The 18,880-nt window shown below is 47.8% G+C and overlaps 1 protein-coding gene across 4 annotated transcripts in view; it reads right to left on the reverse strand.

Moving 5' to 3' along the window:
• The window catches only part of LOC138783462 (uncharacterized), a 105,635-nt gene that overhangs the window by 46,935 nt on the left and 39,820 nt on the right, over nucleotides 1-18,880 (reverse strand). For all 4 annotated transcript variants that reach the window (XM_069958185.1, XM_069958184.1, XM_069958183.1 and 1 more), the window contains exons 5-7: nucleotides 11,916-12,052; nucleotides 9,321-9,446; nucleotides 6,815-6,854 (exon numbers count right to left, since the gene is read on the reverse strand). In XM_069958185.1, the coding sequence (XP_069814286.1) occupies nucleotides 6,815-6,854; nucleotides 9,321-9,446; nucleotides 11,916-12,052 (303 nt within the window). The remainder of the gene's footprint in view (nucleotides 1-6,814; nucleotides 6,855-9,320; nucleotides 9,447-11,915; nucleotides 12,053-18,880) is intronic.

Below are 18,880 nucleotides of genomic sequence, written 5' to 3' on the forward strand. Positions count from 1 at the left end.
CTAGTCGTCTCCCCCTGCCCGCCTTCACAGGGTTCCATGTAAATGCGCATGCAGCGTTTTTTGAGCTCCAGCGACGCTGTAGTGACATAGCCGGGTCCGCACCGCCTCCTTTGGCCGCCTTCCACGCCCTGTTTAGTGACGCTCTTGGCCCAGCCCCGGCTCGTATGCCTGTCAGCGGCCACCCCGCCCCATCGCATAACATGTTGGCGCACACTGCCTACGTCATCTTGTAGAGCTTTTGGGATCGGATCCCGCGCAGGCGCACTGACGCGACCGGCTAGACTAGTTTGATAAAGCCGGTCGCATCAGCGCGCCTGCGTACGATCTGATCCCAAGAACTCTACAAGATGACGTAGGCAAGGTGCGCCAACATGTTATGCGATGGGCGGGGTGGCCGCTGACAGGCATGCGATCCGGGGCTGGGCCAAGAGCGTCACTAAACAGGGCGTGGAAGACGGCCAAAGGAGGCGGTGCAGACCCGGCTATGTCACTACAGCGGCGCCGGAGCTCAAAAAACGCTGCATGCGCATTTACATGGAACCCTGTAAAGGCGGGCAGAGGCGGCACGGGAGGCAGGGGGAGACGACGAACAACACCACAAAGGCGGCACTGCACTAGGACACGAACGCTTCGGCCCCGCCTCTTAGACACGACAGCCCCGCTACTAAAGTTGGATTTTCTGCCTCATCAAAGCCTAACCTGCTTTACAAAACATACCACCAGAAAGAACTTCGCCTAAGCTACAACAAGGTATAAGTAGTTTGGGGGGGTTCCACAGTGGCCACAGAGTCGCTTTAAGGTAACTGGTTCCTTTGTCATAGGAGTGAACACCACAGCAAAGGAAAAAACAGGAAAGAAATCAGACTATTAACTAATAGAGAAATTAAATAGAAATGCAACAGAGGCAAAGCCCCCTCATGTGAAATAGGCTTAAAGTGGCGATGGCACATGTTTCAACCGTCATCTCGTGGTAAGAAGAACGAACGCGTTGTTTCCAGGTCCACATAGGTGGTGACCAGGCCATTTTCAGTGAACTTTAGGCAGACCCTTTAGCTGAGTACTGTAGTTGAAATTTGACTTGGTTTTCGACTAAATACTTGCAAATTGGGGCAGAGTTTGCGCTTTGCAAAAACAGTTGCTGAGAGATCTTGGAATGAGGATTTGGTGGCCTCTTACTGTGATGAACTTCTTCTGTTGTTACTACTGGAGGATATGTTCTTTAATTAATAGTTAAAAAAAGTTTTCCCAAGATTATAAATCTTGCAGTCATACTATTATATACTTACCTGTCCTTAATGTGCTGTCTTGGAAAAGAAATACCTGTCTGGTCACTAGAGATGAGCGAACCTGCCGGATTTCTGGTTCGTACGAATTTCAGGTTCGCTCTTCTCTACTGGTCACGTGATCCTCCGACCACTATCTTCTTTCTTCCTGCCAGGTTAGGGCTGGGCGATTAATTGAATTAATTTGATTAATTTGCCCAGAAAGTTAGAATCTATTCGATTTTTTAGTGAAAATTGTAAATTCGAATTTGTTTTGATGGAGTTGTTGAATTGTTTATTTGGGTATCTCAATCTTGGCCAGCCGTGTTAAAGGGAAACTATCAGCAGGTTAGACTAATCTAACCTGCTGACAGCCCCCTATAGCACCCGGGACACTGAGGAGGAAGGCATGTGTCTTACCTTTCCCCTTGGCGCTGGTTCCGTGCTGTTAGTCGGCATAATCTTTTGCCAGCAGCACTGTTAGGAGCACTGCCCCACCCCATAGCATCATCCAGCCTACCCACTCCATTGGGTAAACTACCGCAGCACCCCTCAGTCCGCCAGCCACTCCCTTTGCATGCCACCTGCTCTGTCCCCACAGCTCTCCTCTAAAAGCCCTATTTCACGGGTCGTTTAGAGGAGCAAACGAGCGCTCTCAGCGCTCGTTTGCTCCTCGTTCCCCGCTCGCTGCCGCCGCTATTAGACGCGTCAGCAGTGAGCGGGTGAGTGCGGGAGGAGCAGCGGGGAGGTGCCGGGGTGATCGCTGATCGTCCGGGCAGCCTATAGGATACAGCAGCGTTTGCTGCCGATGCGCCTATTCAATGGAGCGACGGCAGCAGATCGTTGCTGTATCAGTTGCTTGTTTTTCATCATATTGAAAAACAAGCGACTGCAACGATCAGCCGTCACGAACAATGTCTGCTAATCTATTGCACTCTATTCCACGGGACGATTATCGTCCGTAGCGGCCGATATCGGCCGAATACGGACGATAATCGTTCCGTGGAATAGGGACTTAAGGCTCTTATCCGACCTTTCACTTTGGGTATAGGGCTCCGTCTGACCAAAAGTGAGGGAGACAGGGTTGAAGATGGATGCAGCTCTCAGGGAGTCTGCTGTGGGGCAGGCCTCACTCCCAGCTGTGATTGGAATAGTGTCTATCTGCGTCCTGCAGGTCCCAGGCACAGGGGGACACAGGCTAGGGCAAGAATAGGTGGATTAAGACAAGGAAAGTGGGGCATTAAGGGGATTTTTCAAGTCTGCAGCTCTCAGTTCAAACGTCTGCTCTCCTTGGCAGTCAGGATACACCCCTCGGAAATCGTTCTTTTAATCCGGCACATGGTGCAGACAGAGCACCATGAACGCTGTCTGTATGTCAGTTACCCTGCAAAGCATAGGGTGGGGGCCACCCTTGTTAGGGCAAATCACCCCACAGGGTCCCTGAGCGAGCAAGGATAGATTAAAGCTAGGGCTGGGCGATATGTGCAAAAAATAAAATCTCGATTTTTAAAAATTTTTTGGGACGATTCTCGATTTAAATCTTGATTTTTTTTTTCCTTTTTTGCTAAATAAACAGAACATTTTCTCCTTGCAGCATCAGATACTATTTTAATGATATTTCAGACAATAACTGTATTGCTTTCCAGTGTAACAGAGCCCCCATATAGTATAGGAAATCATGTTTGTGCCTCCATCTACGTATTGTGTAGTAGTAGAGGTATAGTGGAAAAGGGGTGTGTAGTAGTGGAGGTATAGTGGATAAGGGGTGTAGTAGTGGAGGTATAGTGGATAAGGGGTGTAGTAGTACAGGTATAGATGAGGGGGGACTGGGGTGACACTGGAGGGGACTGGGGTGACACTGGAGGGGACTGGGGGACACAAAGGACTGGGGTAAAACTGAGGGGGACTGGGGGGACTTCAGGGGGGATGAGGTGACACTGAGGGGACGGGGGGGGACACTGAGGGGACGGGGGGGGGACACTGAGGGGACGGGGGGGCGGGGGACACTGAGGGGATTGGGGGATGACTGGTGAAGCTGGGGGTGATTGGAGCAGGAGGGCACACACACATCTCCTCCTCCTCTCACCTCCACACACACGCTCCCCTCCCGGCCAGACGTGGAGGTCCCGGGTCTGTGGAGGAGGAGGCCGCAGGGACTACAGGAAGTGGTGATTGCGTCGCTGCGGGTCACGGAGCTATAGAGCGGGAACGGGGTCTGCACTGAGCCCCCCCGATCACGCTGTATAGCTCCAGGATGTGCAGCGCCGCAATCACCACCTACTGTAGTCCCTGCGGCCTCCTCCTCCACAGACCCGGGACCTCCATATCTGTCCGGGAGGAGAGCGGGACGCTCAGCGGAGGGGGCGGGGGCAGGTCAGAGGCGGCACTGTCAGTGGCTGGAGGCCGCCGGCACCGCACCGCCCCTCTCCAGCCTGGCCACCCAGCATCTTCTCCCCGCTCACCCACACCGCCCCTCTACGGCTCTCCCGCCGGCCCGCACCGCAACCCCCCTTCCTCTCAGCTCCTCTCCGGCACCGCAGCCCGAAATGATTTTTTGTGAAAATCGAATTTACGATTTTCACAAAAAATCAAATAGATTTCAACGTTCTGGACGATTAATAGAATTAATTCGATTAATCGCCCAGCCCTAATTAAAGCACTTACTCAAATGACAGGGGACCAATGCTAGGGACCAATGCTTTTGCCTTATTGGCTATATATGGCTACCCATCCTATACATGACCTGAGTAAAGAACAGGCATCTCCCTACTAACAAAAATCTCGGGTGGCAAGATTGCTACTCCTATTTTTTGAAGAAAACTGTGCATCCACGGCTTCATAAAATCCAATAACTTTTATTCAACGTCACACATAAAATAACAAAATTGGTAAAAAAAACACGCTGACGCGTTGCAGGGTGAAAACCCCTTAATCATGGCAGTAATCTTATGGTTACATCATGTTTGAATAGAGATAGGATGTGACGTTAGACTGAATAGGGGCCGCCCACCAAAAACAGGTGCACCTAAGCACCTGATCCAGGTAAGTCACATGACTATTTACATCACCCATAAAGCTATATCAGTAAACATAAACCAACATATAATGCATATAAACTATATTAACCCTTTTACCATACAAAAAAAAAAAAGTGTACAAAACTCAGTAAATATAATACAAATCAGATTTATAATTTAAAGCGTAACTGTCATTTCAGGGTCATTTTTCTGAAAACATTAAATATCATCAGTTCAAGCGATTTTAAGAAACTCTGTAATAGGTTTTATGTACTAAAAGTTTCCTTCTGTACTGAAAAAGCAATCTCCCAGCCTCCCCCCTCACATCAGAAGCATTTCTGTCTCCATTATGTGGCTATGGAGAGGGGAGGGGCTGTTAGGAGTGACTGAGCACGGAGGATTTCTGCAAAGCACAACACCCTGCAATCCTCTCTCAGTAAATTCATTGATAACCAGTGACCTTTCTGACACCTGAATTTAGCGTTTTAGCTGCCCAGAGAGTCTACAAACAGCTGACCTTCATGTCACCTCTTCTTGCTCCCTCATCTCCCTCAGCCCCTACCCCCTCCATAAGGATAGAATGGAGAGCAGAGCCAGTCTTCACTGGCTTCTCTGTAATGAAGACGTGTTTGCCTGATAATGCACAGATAAGAAGTCAGGGGGGGAGGCTGGGAGATTGCTTCTTGAGTACAGAAGGAGGCTTTTTTGGCTGATGAAACCTATTACAGAGTTTCTTAAAATCGCTTATACTACTGATTTCTGCAATAAAAAAAAAACATGACAGTTACGCTTTAACCCTTTAGGGAACCTAGTATTTAAATTAAGAATCCATAGCGCCTCCCTCTTTCTAACCATTCGGGTACAGTCACCCCCTCGTTTAGGTCTATTAACCCTTTCAATAGCGGAGACTTTTAGGCCGCTCATATCTCCTTCATGGCACTTAACATAGTGTCTGGCAAGGCCAGAGAGCGAACGAGTACTACGGGATGAAAAGGACATCTTGACATCAGACAGGTGTTCTCCTATACGGGTTTTGAGCTTCCTGATGCTCGATCCCACGTACTGTAAAGCGCACGCCGTGCAGTGGGCAACATACACGGTGTGAGATGAGTTAGTTATGGAAGGATCGGATCCTGAACTCCCGACCCGTACTGGACGACACCACTGCAGTTTTTTTAGATACATAACGACACATACCTCAGCGCGGTACCGCACAGGGAAAAAAAACCTATGGTACTCAACCAATTCTGTGTATGTGACTGTGTACTCTTACTAATATCACTTGGGGACAGCAGTTTGCCCAAAGTCTGGCCTCTGCGTGCAACATATCTTACCCCATTATTTAGAATCTGTTCATACTTAGGATCTGAAAAAAGTAACGGTATGTATTTTTTTATTATATTACGGATATTGTTAAATTGGGGACTGTAATCGGTTGAAAAAGTTATGCTAGGTTTATCATCGGACTCCTTGTTCTCATCTGCCGATAAGTCAAAGGCTCTATCTCGCAGATGGTACGCTCTATCTTTTCGCTCTGCTATATGTCTAGCCCTTTTGATAACATCGGTATTATAAGCCCTAGCCTGAAGCCTCTGTTCCAAATCTTGTGCGCCCAACTGGTAAACCGCATGGTCTGAACAGGTGCGGATAAGGCGGATAAATTCTCCGATTGGGAGATTTCTAGTAACATGGGGAGGGTGACTGCTTTTAGCATGTAACAACCTATTACCCGCGGTGGGTTTGCGGTACAGACTGGTGGCGATATCCGTAATATAATAAAAAAATACATACCGTTACTTTTTTCAGATCCTAAGTGTGAACATATTCTAAATAATGGGGTAAGATATGTTGCAAGCAGAGGCCAGACTTTGGGCAACCTGCTGTCTCCAAGTGATATTAGTAACAGTACACAGTCACATACACAGAATTGGTTGAGTACCATAGGTTTTTTTCCCCTGTGTGGTACCGCGCTGTGGTATGTGTCGTTATGCATCTAAAAAAACTGCAGTGGTGTCGTCCAGTACGGGTCGGGAGTTCAGGATCCGATCCTTCCTTAACTGTAACTCATCTCACACCGTGTATGTTGCCCACTGGACGGCGTGCAATTTACAGTACGTGGGATCGAGCATCAGGAAGCTCAAAACCCGTATAGAAGAACACCTGTCTGATGTCAGGATGTCCTTTTCATCCCGTAGTACTCGTTCACTCTCTGGCCTTGCCAGACACTATGTTGAGTGACATGAAGGAGATATGAGTGGCCTAAAAGTCTCTGCTTTAGAAAAGAGGGAGGCGCTATGGTATTTGTTTATATGCATTATATGTTGGTTTATGTTTACTGATATACCTTTGTGTGTGATGTAAATAGTCATGTGACTTACCTGGATCAGGTGCACCTGTTTTTGGTGGGCGGCCCCTATTCAGTCTAACGACAAAGACAATAAAAATGTTGACATACTAAAATATTATTAAATGGGGAAAAAAAAAAAAAAAAAATAGGTGTTAAATCTACAACAATAAATGATTATCTTAACTAACCTTGTTCTTTTTTCATATCTGCTGCTGAAACATACTCAATCTAAAAAAATGAAAAAGTAATGTGTTAAAATAATCCCTAAAATGCAATCATAAATACAAGGCTTATAGGTTGGAAAATCATTGTATATAGTATACTGATACTTGTGAAAACACGTCGGAAGGGACTTTTTGTTTTAAGCCACATGTCTATATTCCAACTGTAGAATACATAGGGAAAGGTGTGCACAACTTATGCATAAAGAAAAATTTTAAATACATTGGGCTCACGTGACTGCCACTCCATTCTGATGGAGAAAAGGAACCCTGTTCTCCAGATCGCAGGGGTTCAGACTGCTGATCATACATTTATTCCCCATCCTGTGTAGTCAGATAACCCCTCTTAAAAAAGGACTAAAAGAGAGAGCAAAAAAACAGGGCACCAGCGCCTTGTGTAATACCAGAGGGTGCTGTGGAAAATAGGAAGGGAGACATTGGGCTCTCCTTGTAGCCACTTGGGCTTGATACATATCACCCCAAAAAGGGGTACTGGTTGTTCGACTGGAGTAGGTAGTTGGGGTCACGGCAGCTGCTAAGCTAGAAGTACCAGCAGACGGGATACTCCCAAAAGGGGCCCGTATAAAGATGCAACAAAATGAAAATGAATAAAAAGAAATATTGGGTAGTGTGATTCCAGCGCTGCTGCCATAAACAAATGTATAATTCTAATGTAATTAAAATAAACTTTTAAAGCACGAGGTTGACATGTATTGGGAGAAACCTCTCCGTTCCTCAGAACATGTGCACACTTGTTCTGAGGAAGTGAAAGGTTTCTCCCGAAACATGTCAACCTCGTGCTTTTAAATAAACTTTTATTTTTGGTTTTCATTACATTAGATTTCTACATTGGTTTATGGCAGCAGTGTTGGAATCATGCTACCCAATATTTTTTATTCGTTTTCATTTTGTTGCCCTTTAACCCTTTGAGGACCAGGCCCAAAATGACCCAGTGGACCGCGCAAATTTTGATCTTAGTGTTTCCGTTTTTCCCTCCTCCCCTTCTAGCTCCCCTTCAGCACTTTCAGTTTTTTATCTACAGGCCATGTAAGGGCTTATTTGTTACAGGAATAGTTGTACTTTGTAATGGCGTCACTCATTTTACCATAACATGTATGATGGAATCCCAAATATATTATTTATGAAGATATAAATTGGTGAAATCGCAAAAAAGAATGCAATATGGTAACGTTTGGGGGGTTCCTGTGTCTACGTAATGCACTATATGGTAAAAGCGACATGATACAATTATTCTATAGGTCAGTACGAACACAACCATATGCAGGTTTACGCAGATTCTCTAATGTTATATATTTTTTTTAAATGAAATCCTTTTTTTTTGGCAATTAATTATAAATAAAATGGGACTATTGTGACGCTTATAACGGTTTTATTTTTTCACCTACGGGGCTGTATGGGGTGTCATTTTTTCCACCATGATCTCTAGTTTTTATTAATACCATATTTGTGAAGATCGGACGTTTTGATCACTTTTTATTAATTATTTTATATATATAATGTAACATAAAATCGGTAATCCGCGCACTTTTTTCCCTCTTTTCGTGTACGCCGTTTACCGTTCGCAATGACGCTTGTTATATTTTAATAGATCGGACAATTACGCACGCTACGGTATATTATATGTTTATCTATTTATTTTTATGTTTTATTTATATAATGGGAAAGGGGGGTGATTTCAACTTTTATTGGGGGAGGGGTTTTGGGGTAGTGTGTTAGTGTTTTTAACTTTTTTTTTTTTTTTTTACACATTTGAAGTCCCTTTGGGGGACTTTTACATTCACTACTTGGATTTTTACACTGATGAATGCTATGCCATAGGCATAGCATTGATCAGTGTTATCGGCGCTCTGCTCATTGAGCCTGCCTGTGCAGGCTCAGTGTAGCAGATCGCCGATCGGACCGCACGGAGGCAGGTGAGAGAGCTCCGGCGGCCCGTTTTACCGATCGGGACCCCCGCAGTCACACTGCGGGGGTCCTGATCGGTAAGTGACAGGGGACTCCCCCTGTCACTTACACTTAAACGCCGCGGTCGCGGCGTTTAAGGAGTTAATGACACGCGGCAGCGCGATCGCTGCAGCGTGTCATTATGGTGAGGTCCCGGCTGCTGATTGCAGCCGGCCCCCACCTGCTATGAAGCGCGCTCCGCTCCGGAGCACGCTTCATAGCGTGAGAAACACCCAGGGCGTACAGTTACGCCCTAGGTCGTCTGGGGACAGACTTCCATGGCGTAACTATACGCCCTGGGTCGTCTAAGGGTTAAAAAAGGGAAATTCCAACATTATTCCTACTCAAAGAAGAGTGGCTTATCAGAGCAAAAAGTCACAGTATTAAATTGCAATAATAGCAACTATGAAAATGGACTGACCTAGGAACCTAAATCTAGGTAATATTATGTAACTAAAAATGGTAATTTTGTAGCATAGAATTTTCTGAGTTCAGTGTAGAGTCTTACTTTAACACCCTGAGTTCCTTCAGCACGTTCAATCTCTTTTGCATAATCCTTAAGAAGCCTGGCAAGGTGTTTCTTTTCATAGGCCGATTTTCTTAAACTTTGATACACTGAATAGTAATGTTTTTCCTGCAATTAAAAAGCAGAAACATACATGTAACCTATTTCTTGTATAGGCCATTAGATTAACAGTGGTGGACTCTTGGTACCGCGATCCGATGTCTTAAGAAACTAGAGCAATACACAATTCCTTGCACTGCCACTTGTCATTGTCAATTGATGCAGGATAGACCATCAATTTGATAAAGCTGGATAACCTTTTCAGGTCTATATGAAAAGTTGTTTTTCTCATATTACATGAATTATTGGCAAAAAAATGGTTGGAAATATAATCTTCAAAGGGAATCTGTTAGCTGCAAGTTGCATTTAAAACTGCTGACACTGTTAGCTAGTTTTTCGGGCCAGAAAACACAAGGAACCTTTCATATATCTGTCTGTGATTACAGAACATAAAAAATACTTTTATGCTATAGTACAAAGAGTCAAAGAGGCTTTCCTGAGTTCTGAAGTGCAGCAAGTTGTAACACCTCCTTAGGGTATAAACCCACACACCGTATATGCAGCGTATTTACTGCTGCGATACGCAGCGAACACGCAGCAAATACGCAGCAGATTAGATCTAAATAACTGAACACAGCATCAAATCTGTACCAACAAATCTGCTGCGTATTTGCTGCGTATTTGTTGCGTATCTGCTGTGTATACGGTGTGTGGGTTTGTACCCTAAGGGTACAAACACACACGGCATATACGCTGCGTATTTACTGCTGCGATACGCAGCAGATACGCAGCAGATTAGATCTAAATAACTGAACACAGCATAAAATCTGCACCACCAAATCTGCTGCATATCTGCTGCGTATCTGCTGTGTGTGTTTGTACCCTCAGAGTACGTGCACACAAAGGAATCAACGCAAATAACTTCCACCTGATTCCAACACTTGCCCCCCTGCACTCCCACTTGAAGATCCACCCGTTTCACAGGCTCCATTCTATGCTCAGGCAGATTCCACCATCCGCCTAAAGAAGTGACAAGTCAACTCTTTGGGCAGATGGCGGAATCAGCCTGAGGATATAATAGAGTGTATGGGACGGGTGGAACATTAAAGCCACGGAATCCATTGGAAGTTATCTGCGCAGATTCCATCGTGTGCACATACCCTTACGCCCCCTCCATAAACCTTTTGCTACAGTCTGGAAGCACAGACAGATATATGCAAGATACCATGTGTCTCTGTTGTGGAAATAAAGACAATTCTGTTTATTCTATTGTTAAAAATGGCCACCATATTCTGGACCACACCTAAAGGAGAGAGTCTGTGTAGGATTATGTAATCCATGAGCTATGTAATACAACCCACTATGCAAATAAGGAACCTGTTCATGGCAAATAATAGCCTGGCATCTTATCTATATAACTGCCCTCTTTCTTATAATAAACGAGTTTTACCTTAACATGGCGTCATAGTGGTTCTTCATACGCATATGCATATATATAAGCATACCTAATTTGGAGCAGATAGACAACAGTCTGGTACGGATTGAGTACCATCCACAACATCTCCTTGATCTAACAGCTATCTAACAGTGTCAGCAGTGTGGGATTTGAATTACCAAAGATTCCTTTTAAGTAAAAACATGTGCAATTCATAACAAAACCATTTTCTTTCAGTGTAGGTTCCCCTGTCAGTGGCGTAGCTACCATGTAGGAAGACCAAACAGCCACTATGGGGCCCATGTGGCAAAGGGCCCGGACAACTATCCCCCTTCCCCCAGTGACGCAAAATCTGCCTCCATGGTAGCTACAGCTGGCTGACACATCCTAACCCCGCCAACCGTCAGCACCTAACCCACCGGTTCTAAGGGTCCATTTACACAGAAAGATTACCTGCCAGATTATCTGCCAAAGATTTGAAGCCAAAGCCAGGTATGGATTTGAAAAGAGGAGAAATCTCAGGCTTTCCTTTATCACCTGATCTCTGTGTATAGTCTGTTTCTGGCTTTGGCTTCCAATCTTTGGCAGATCTTTCTGTGTAAATGGACCCTAAGAGTTTGGCCAGCCAATCCACAGCCACCCCCTACCCCCGGCACCAGACGGGGCCTGTGAGCTGTACCCAGAGCATTGCTGGGCAAGGGAACGGAGGAGTGGGGTCACTGAGGTCAGCTAGGTGGAAGCTGAAATGGAGGCACCAAGAAGGAGCTGCATCGTAAAGGTTAGTGCCAGCTGATCAATACCCCCCTCAATCACTCCCACACCTGGACAGCCACCAAGGGTGGTGTCGGGAATGTACAGGATTTATGGGGCCCAATGAATTCTAGGGATTCCCCTCTCTGCTGTATAAACTTGGGATCAAAAAGAGAAGCAGATGGAACAAAAAAAAAAAAAAAAAAAAAAAAATGGAAACTTTCTTTTCATCAAAGATTTTGGTAGAAAATTATATACAGGGTGAAGTTGTAGTAGACAAGCATACTATTTAATCTTATGTGAAGCACAAGGAAGCTAAACATAAAAGAAAGTAATGAATAAAGAACACTCACCATATAGGCTTTAATGTGTTGTGAACCAACAAGGTGTTCCTTCATAGTTGCCATTTTCCCCTTAACAGCACACAAGTTACACTTTACAATGCTCTGATCCGAATCCAAAATTTTAATTTCTACTACATACTGCAAGCCTGAAATAAAGATAAATGGTAATAAAATAAAACAAAAAATATTTTCGTCTCATAATTAACCCCTTAGCGTCCCATGACGTATCTGATAAGTCATGGTGGCGTGGGGGGAGTTCAGAGAGGGGTCCCACCGGGAACCTGCTCTGAACTGCGCTGCTCCTGGCTGTTATGTACAGCCGGGGAGCGCCTCTATTAGCCGGCACGGGTCCCGTTGACACGCAGGCTAATTAAGCATCTTAATGCAGCTGTCAAACCTGACAGCTGCATTTAGATGCTTAGCTCCGTGCATCCCTGGTGTTGTTCTGGCCGGGCTGGGCCTCAGCGTCGCAATGACACTGATCCTGGCTCGGCAATACATTGCACTGGCCTGCAGCAAGCCAAAGCAATGTATCGCCGATCTAATGGATCTTTGCTGTGTATATACACAGCATTGATCTCTATGAGAGATTACCTTATATACTCCCTCCATTGCACATGCCATATAAAAATAAAAAAAACACAACTGTTTTTCCCTTTTAATGTCTCTCTGGCATGTCATTTTTTTCATGACAGGTACTCTTTAAGTTTGTGGTTGCCATTAAATTTTTTTGATCAAAAGTTTTAATTTACGTGTGTGTGTGTGTGTCTGATTATTTTTTGCTGAGACACCATGATTTTGTCTGCCAAACTCCACTCTGTGCAGGCATCTAGCCACCCTCCTATACAAGACAGCTGTAAATCACTTGATGTACACTTTTAGCATCAAGCTAACTACTAGGCTACAAAATGATAGATTATAAATGCATTAGTTATGAATTTATTAGGTTATGAAACACAAGTTTATATAGTGATTTGATATTTATTCAACATGCTGTAAAAGGTTTTTTGTTTTATAAATTCTTTATTTAAATCGAACAAAACCACATTTTCTGCAGGCAAAGACAGTAAACAGGAAACCTCGTCCCTCCCGGCACCCCGTGACATAACACAGTGTAAACAAAGCGAATTCTCTCCAGGGAGAATAATAAAGTAGAGGCTACAGAAATGGGGAGGAGAATTAGGACCCCTAAAAGGAGGTCATGCATGAGGAGACAAACAAGCCTAAGTGAATTGTAGAACAAGTGCCAAGAGGGCGAAGGCTCCGACCATCCCCGCCGCTTTTCCAATCACAAAGTGTAAACATACTAACATTAAAGATACTGCAGAAAGAAGAAAAAGGAAAGATAAAAGAGAGATCACTCAGGAGCCCACTCACACAAAGTAATGTAATGTAGAGGGGCAAGGGGGGGGGACATACAGGCAAGGTAATGACACAAACGGTAGCTGAGAAAGGAAAAAAGGGAGGGAGAGGGAAAGAGAGGAAGGGGAGGGAAAAAAAAAAAAAAAAAAAAAAAAAAAAAAAAGGGGGGGAGGAGGTGTGGGTGGGGAGGGGGGGGGGAAGCCAGGGCCACCATCAGTCACCAGACCAGACCCTCTCGGGGTCCACTCAAGAGGGCAAATCAGTCTCCACCATCTGCACCAGCAAAGAGGCGTAGTCAGCCGTGCTCTGAAATTCCAGCCAGCTGAACCACGTCTTGGTGAAGCGGGAATTGGTATTGTGCAAAGAGGAGGTAAGATCCTCCATTCTCATAAGTTCATTCACCTTTCTCACCCAAAGTGAGATCGGCGGGGGGACAGTGCGTTTCCAGTACAGAGGGATACAGGCCCTGGCCGCCATGACCAGAAAGCGCAGCAGGGAGCGCGTATACTTCCGGACAGACATCTCACAGTGATGAAGGAGAAACAGTGCGGGGGTGAGACCTGTTGAAAGGCCCGTCACCTGGCGGACGATCCCTCGCACACCCTCCCAGAAAGATTGCAGCAGAGGGCACGACCAGAAGATGTGCAGGAAGGTACCTCGATCCCCCCCACAACGCCAGCACATCGGGTCAGTCTCAGGCCAGATCGCATGCAGCTTCACTGGCACCTGGTACCAGCGGGACACGATTTTGTACCCTGCCTCCTGGAGGCGAGAGCTTACCGTGGCCTTGTGGGCCAGGAGGAGGATGTTAGTCCGTTGCTGCGTGGTCAGGTCTAGCTGTAGGTCTTCTTCCCACTTTAGCAGGAAAGTCGGTGGGTCTTGGTCAGGGGGAGTCATCAAGTCAGCATAGATTAGAGACAGAGAGTGACGGATGGCATCAGGGCCATCGCAGAGAGCTTCAAAGTAGGTTTGGGAGGAAGTGAATTGGGCGGCCGGGGGCAGAGAGAGGAGGTAATGTCGTAGTTGGGAGCATCTCCACACCCCCAACGAAGGGAGGTCCGGGACCGTCCCCAGCGCTTCCGCAGACAACCAGGAGGATCCTGTCACAAAGTGTAAGACCCTGAAAAATTTGTGAGAGATCCATCTCCGGAACACCGGGTCCGTGAAACTTGGCGTGAAGTCCGGGTGGCCGAGTATCGGCGTCATGAGGGAGCACTGGGGCAGCAGCCGCCCTCGCACCAATGGGTGGTTACAAACCCGAATAGTTGGGCCAATCAAGGGATGTGAGCGGAGCGCCCGCGTCTGTGAGTCTGGGAGCCAAGGAATGCAGCACAGAGGGATGCTAGAGGCAGCTTGTTCGACAGACACCCATTGCTTCATAGCAGCATGTCGTTTCCAGTCGATCACCCTAGAGAGCTGGGAGGCCAAATAATAAGCATGCAGATCAGGCAGGGCGACTCCCCCCCGATCCTTGGGCCTGCACAAGAGTGACCGTTTCAAGCGCGGGGGTTTGGCTCCCCAAATGAACTTGATCTGGGTGGAGGCTACGGCTTTGAAAAAGGACATAGGGATCCTGATCGGCAGGCACTGGAAGACATATAGTAATTTAGGCAGGAGGGACATTTTAAAAATGGCACATCTGCCAAACCACGTAAAAGTCCCCTTACTCCAAGACTCACAACAAGACTGGATTGTGGCTAAGATGGGTGGAAGGTTAAGGAAGAATAAATCTGTAAGGGAAGCAGACAGGTAAATGCCAAGGTATTTTATCGATTTGGGGGCCCAGCGGAACCGAAAGGAGGCCCGGAGGGAAGACACCACACCAGGCGGAAGGGAAATGTTTAAAGCCACTGACTTCGAGAAATTAATCCTGAAGTTGGACAGGGAAGAGTATGTTTCCAGTTCCCTCATGAGGATCGGCAACGTCACGAGAGGAGTGGAAATAAAAAATAAAAGGTCGTCCGCGTATGCACTAACCCTGTGCGTGGTGTCCCCCACCCAGACCCCACCCAGATCCCCACTGGCGCGCACCACCCGCAGGAAGGGCTCCAAGGTTAGTATGAATATTAGGGGGGACAGTGGGCACCCCTGTCTGGTCCCGTTGTGGATCGTGAAGCTCTCAGAAAGGATGCCGTTCATCCGGACCCTGGCAGAGGGGTTCGTATACAGAGCCAGCACCCAAGACAAGAACTGCGGGCCAAGGCCCAGCGCACGAAGTGTCTCTTCCATAAACGTCCAGTTGACCCGATCAAACGCTTTCTCCGCGTCAGTCGAAAGCAACATCAGAGGGAGATTGGATGACTGAGCGCTGTAGATCAGGTCAACTGCCCGCATGGTACTATCGCGAGCCTCCCGACCCGGCATGAAGCCCGTCTGGTCCAGGTGAACGACCCCATTCAAATGAGGCGCCAACCTTGTGGCTAATATTTTGGCAAAGAGCTTCAGATCCACATTGAGGAGCGAGATGGGACGGTAATTAGAACAGAGGCTGTGATCTTTACCCTCCTTTGGGATCACCGCGATCGTAGCCCTAGTGAGGTCCGGAGGAGGGGCAACACCCGCCGTGAGTGAGTTAAAGGCAGCGAGAAAGGGGGGCGCCAGCGTGGATTCCAGCAATTTATAATAGTGCAGGGTGAAGCCGTCTGGCCCTGGTGCTTTACCTGTCTGCGACCCCTTAATGGCCAATTTAAGTTCCACATCTGAAATGGGGGTTTCCAGGGAGTCCAGCGTCTCGACATCAAGACGCGGGAGTCCCGACTCAGAGATGTACGCCTGGATACGGGACCTGAAAGAGGGGCTATGAGAGAGTGGATTTGTGGCGTCTGAGGTATAGAGGTTGGCATAAAAGTCTCGGAATGTCTTCGCAATGCCCGCCGGGAGGTGTTCCCTGGTCTGTGCGGAGGTGGTGATATGGGGGACATACGTCCGGGATCGTTGGGACCGCAGTGAACGAGCAAGGGTTCGCCCACATTTATTCCCGTATTCATAGAAATGTCTCCTACATTTGGTGAGCTGGGCCTTCGCCTTATCCAGGAGATGTGTACGGAGAGTTTCCCTGGCCTGCACCAGTTGACCTTTAGTGTCGGCAGATGGGGAGGTCTTATGTATGTCCTCCAGCTCTCGCAGGTGAGTCAGAAGACGCAGAGTCTTGGCAGCCTTCTCTCTTTTTAGTCTAGCACCGTGTTTCACCAGCACCCCTCTGGCCACACATTTATGCGCCTCCCAAACCGTCATAGGGGAAGTATCGTCAGGGGAATTAAGACTGAAGTATTCCGTCAATGACCTTGTAAGGTCTGCAGCTACTACGGTATCTTGTAACAATGAAGAATTAAGTATCCATTGCCATTGTGTCGGGTACGGTGTAGGGAGGGAGATATGCAAGGAGATCATGGCATGGTCGGAGAAGGTTATAGTGTCAATAGACGCGTCCTCTAAGAGGGGTAAGTCCCTGTGTCTAATGAAGAAGTAATCCAATCTGGAGTACATATCATGAACAGGAGAGAAAAAAGAATAGTCCCTATCGCGGGGATGGCACAGTCTCCAAGTGTCAATCAGCTGATGATCGTGGAGTGTGGCGTCCATCCTTCGCAATGTGACACGGTTCACATGGGAAAAGCCCTTAGACGTGTCTAGGGTGGGGTCAAGAGCAACGTTAATGTCTCCCCCGACCACCAGCAACCCCTCAGCAAAGTCATCTATCATGTCCAGGTATTGAGTCAGGGCCTGAGACTGACCCGAATTCGGGAGGTAAAGTGAGGCGAAGGTAAATACCTGCGAAGCAATGCGTCCCTTCACCAGGAGGAACCTGCCCTCCCCATCACTGCGAGAGTCCATCGGTTCCCACGGTAGGGATCTGGCTATGAGGATGCTCGTGCCCCTGGCCTTCTGTACTGGAGAAAAACTGTGGTAAGCAAATGGAAACCAGGAGTTAGACAAAGAAAATTTGTGAGTGGTCATCAAATGAGTTTCTTGTATAAACGCGACCTGCAGCCCCTGTTTTTTAAACAGGTTTAGCATGATGGAGCGTTTGCCGCAGTCATGGAGCCCTTTTACATTAAGTGATCCGACCTTAAGGGACGCCTGCTGGCGTGTGGCCATAGCTGCAGGGGGATGGAACAAAGAGGGAGGGGGGGGGGGGGGGGGGGGAGGGTGGATAGGGAAGGGGGCCAAAGGGTGAGGGAGGAAAGGAGGGGGGGGGGGGGGAAGGGGTAAAGAAGAAGTAGGGGGGGGAAAGACGGGAAAAAGAGAAACGAGGGTAGGGAGAAAAGAATGTGATAGATCGCACCAAGAAAGGCGCACAAAGAAAGGGAGAAGCACACAAATGCTAAATGGAGACGGTCACTCCAGAGGGGTAGAAAGGACAGAGAGAAAAAGAAGAATGGGAACGTAGAAAACCAGGGGCGGGGGAGGCCCCGGGCCAGCGGCACACCAAACATAAAACACTGGGAGACCTGCCCGTCCGTCCGAAAAAGAGGACTAGACGCGCAGGGCCCCCAGGGCAACAATCTTAAACATTCTGTTCCAACAATGAAAACATATGAAAGGTGAAAGTACAATCCCCAACTAGGAGTTCCCCTTGAGGCTGAACTACCGGGCACCGCAATCAGGGGGGGCATCAGACAATGTGGGGTATGTCCACCTCAGACAGTGTCAGGGGCTACAGAACACTGCTACAGCCCGTGAGGACTGGTAAGGCTGGCAGCGGGCCAGTGGTGCCGAAATCCAGTAAACGCCCACCCCTTCCAGTATCCCGGGAACAGAGCATGAGACGGGAACCATGGCAAAAGAAAACTTAAAGTCATCGACTATGGGGCCATGGGACCAGAGACCAGTGACAGCCAGCCTCTATCAGGCCTCCGTGGGGAGACCAAGTGACATGTCTCTCCCTGGGAATGGCGGGGGGGAATGTGCACTTATGGGCCCCGGGGACCGAGGGGTCCGCTGTCTCCGCCGACGCGATGTGGCAACCGGGTCCGGCAAGTCCACTGCCAGCCAATCAGGAACCTCAACGGGGGGAGCTTCCAAGAAGTCGAACAGCTGTGGTAGGTCATCTGGGCGTCGTAGGGAGAAGGTGTCCGTGCCGCGCCGGACAATCACTTGCAGCGGGTGTCCCCAACGGTAGGTGGCCCCCGCATCCTTGATTGCAGTCAAGGCTGGATGCAGTAAACGCCTCATGTACAGCGTGCGCGCTGATATGTCTGGAAAGAGGCGGATCGTGGACCCATCATATTGCACCGAGCCTGAGTTTCTCACAGCAGCCATAATTGCCTCCTTGTCAGAGAAGTTGTGAAGTCGGCATAAAACATCCCTGGGGGCCGAGGTGTCACGCTGTTGGAAGCGAGCCACCCGGTGCAGCCTGTCCATCTTATAAGTAGATTCCAGTGGTCGGCCTGTAGCCAGGTTGAAAATCTCAGTCACCCTGTGAGGCAGGTCATCATGGGGTCGGAGCTCCGGGAGGCCCTTTATACGGACGTTATTTCTCCGCCCGCGGTTTTCCTGGTCATCCAGGAGGAGTGTGAGCCGTTGGGTATGGGCTCTGGCCTGCGACATCTGTATCTCAAGGGTATCCAACCTAGAGGCCAAGATGGCGGCCGTCTCCTCAGTGGCCGTTG

The sequence above is a fragment of the Dendropsophus ebraccatus genome, chromosome 2, assembly GCF_027789765.1.
Source record: "Dendropsophus ebraccatus isolate aDenEbr1 chromosome 2, aDenEbr1.pat, whole genome shotgun sequence".
Taxonomy (NCBI): domain Eukaryota; kingdom Metazoa; phylum Chordata; class Amphibia; order Anura; family Hylidae; genus Dendropsophus; species Dendropsophus ebraccatus.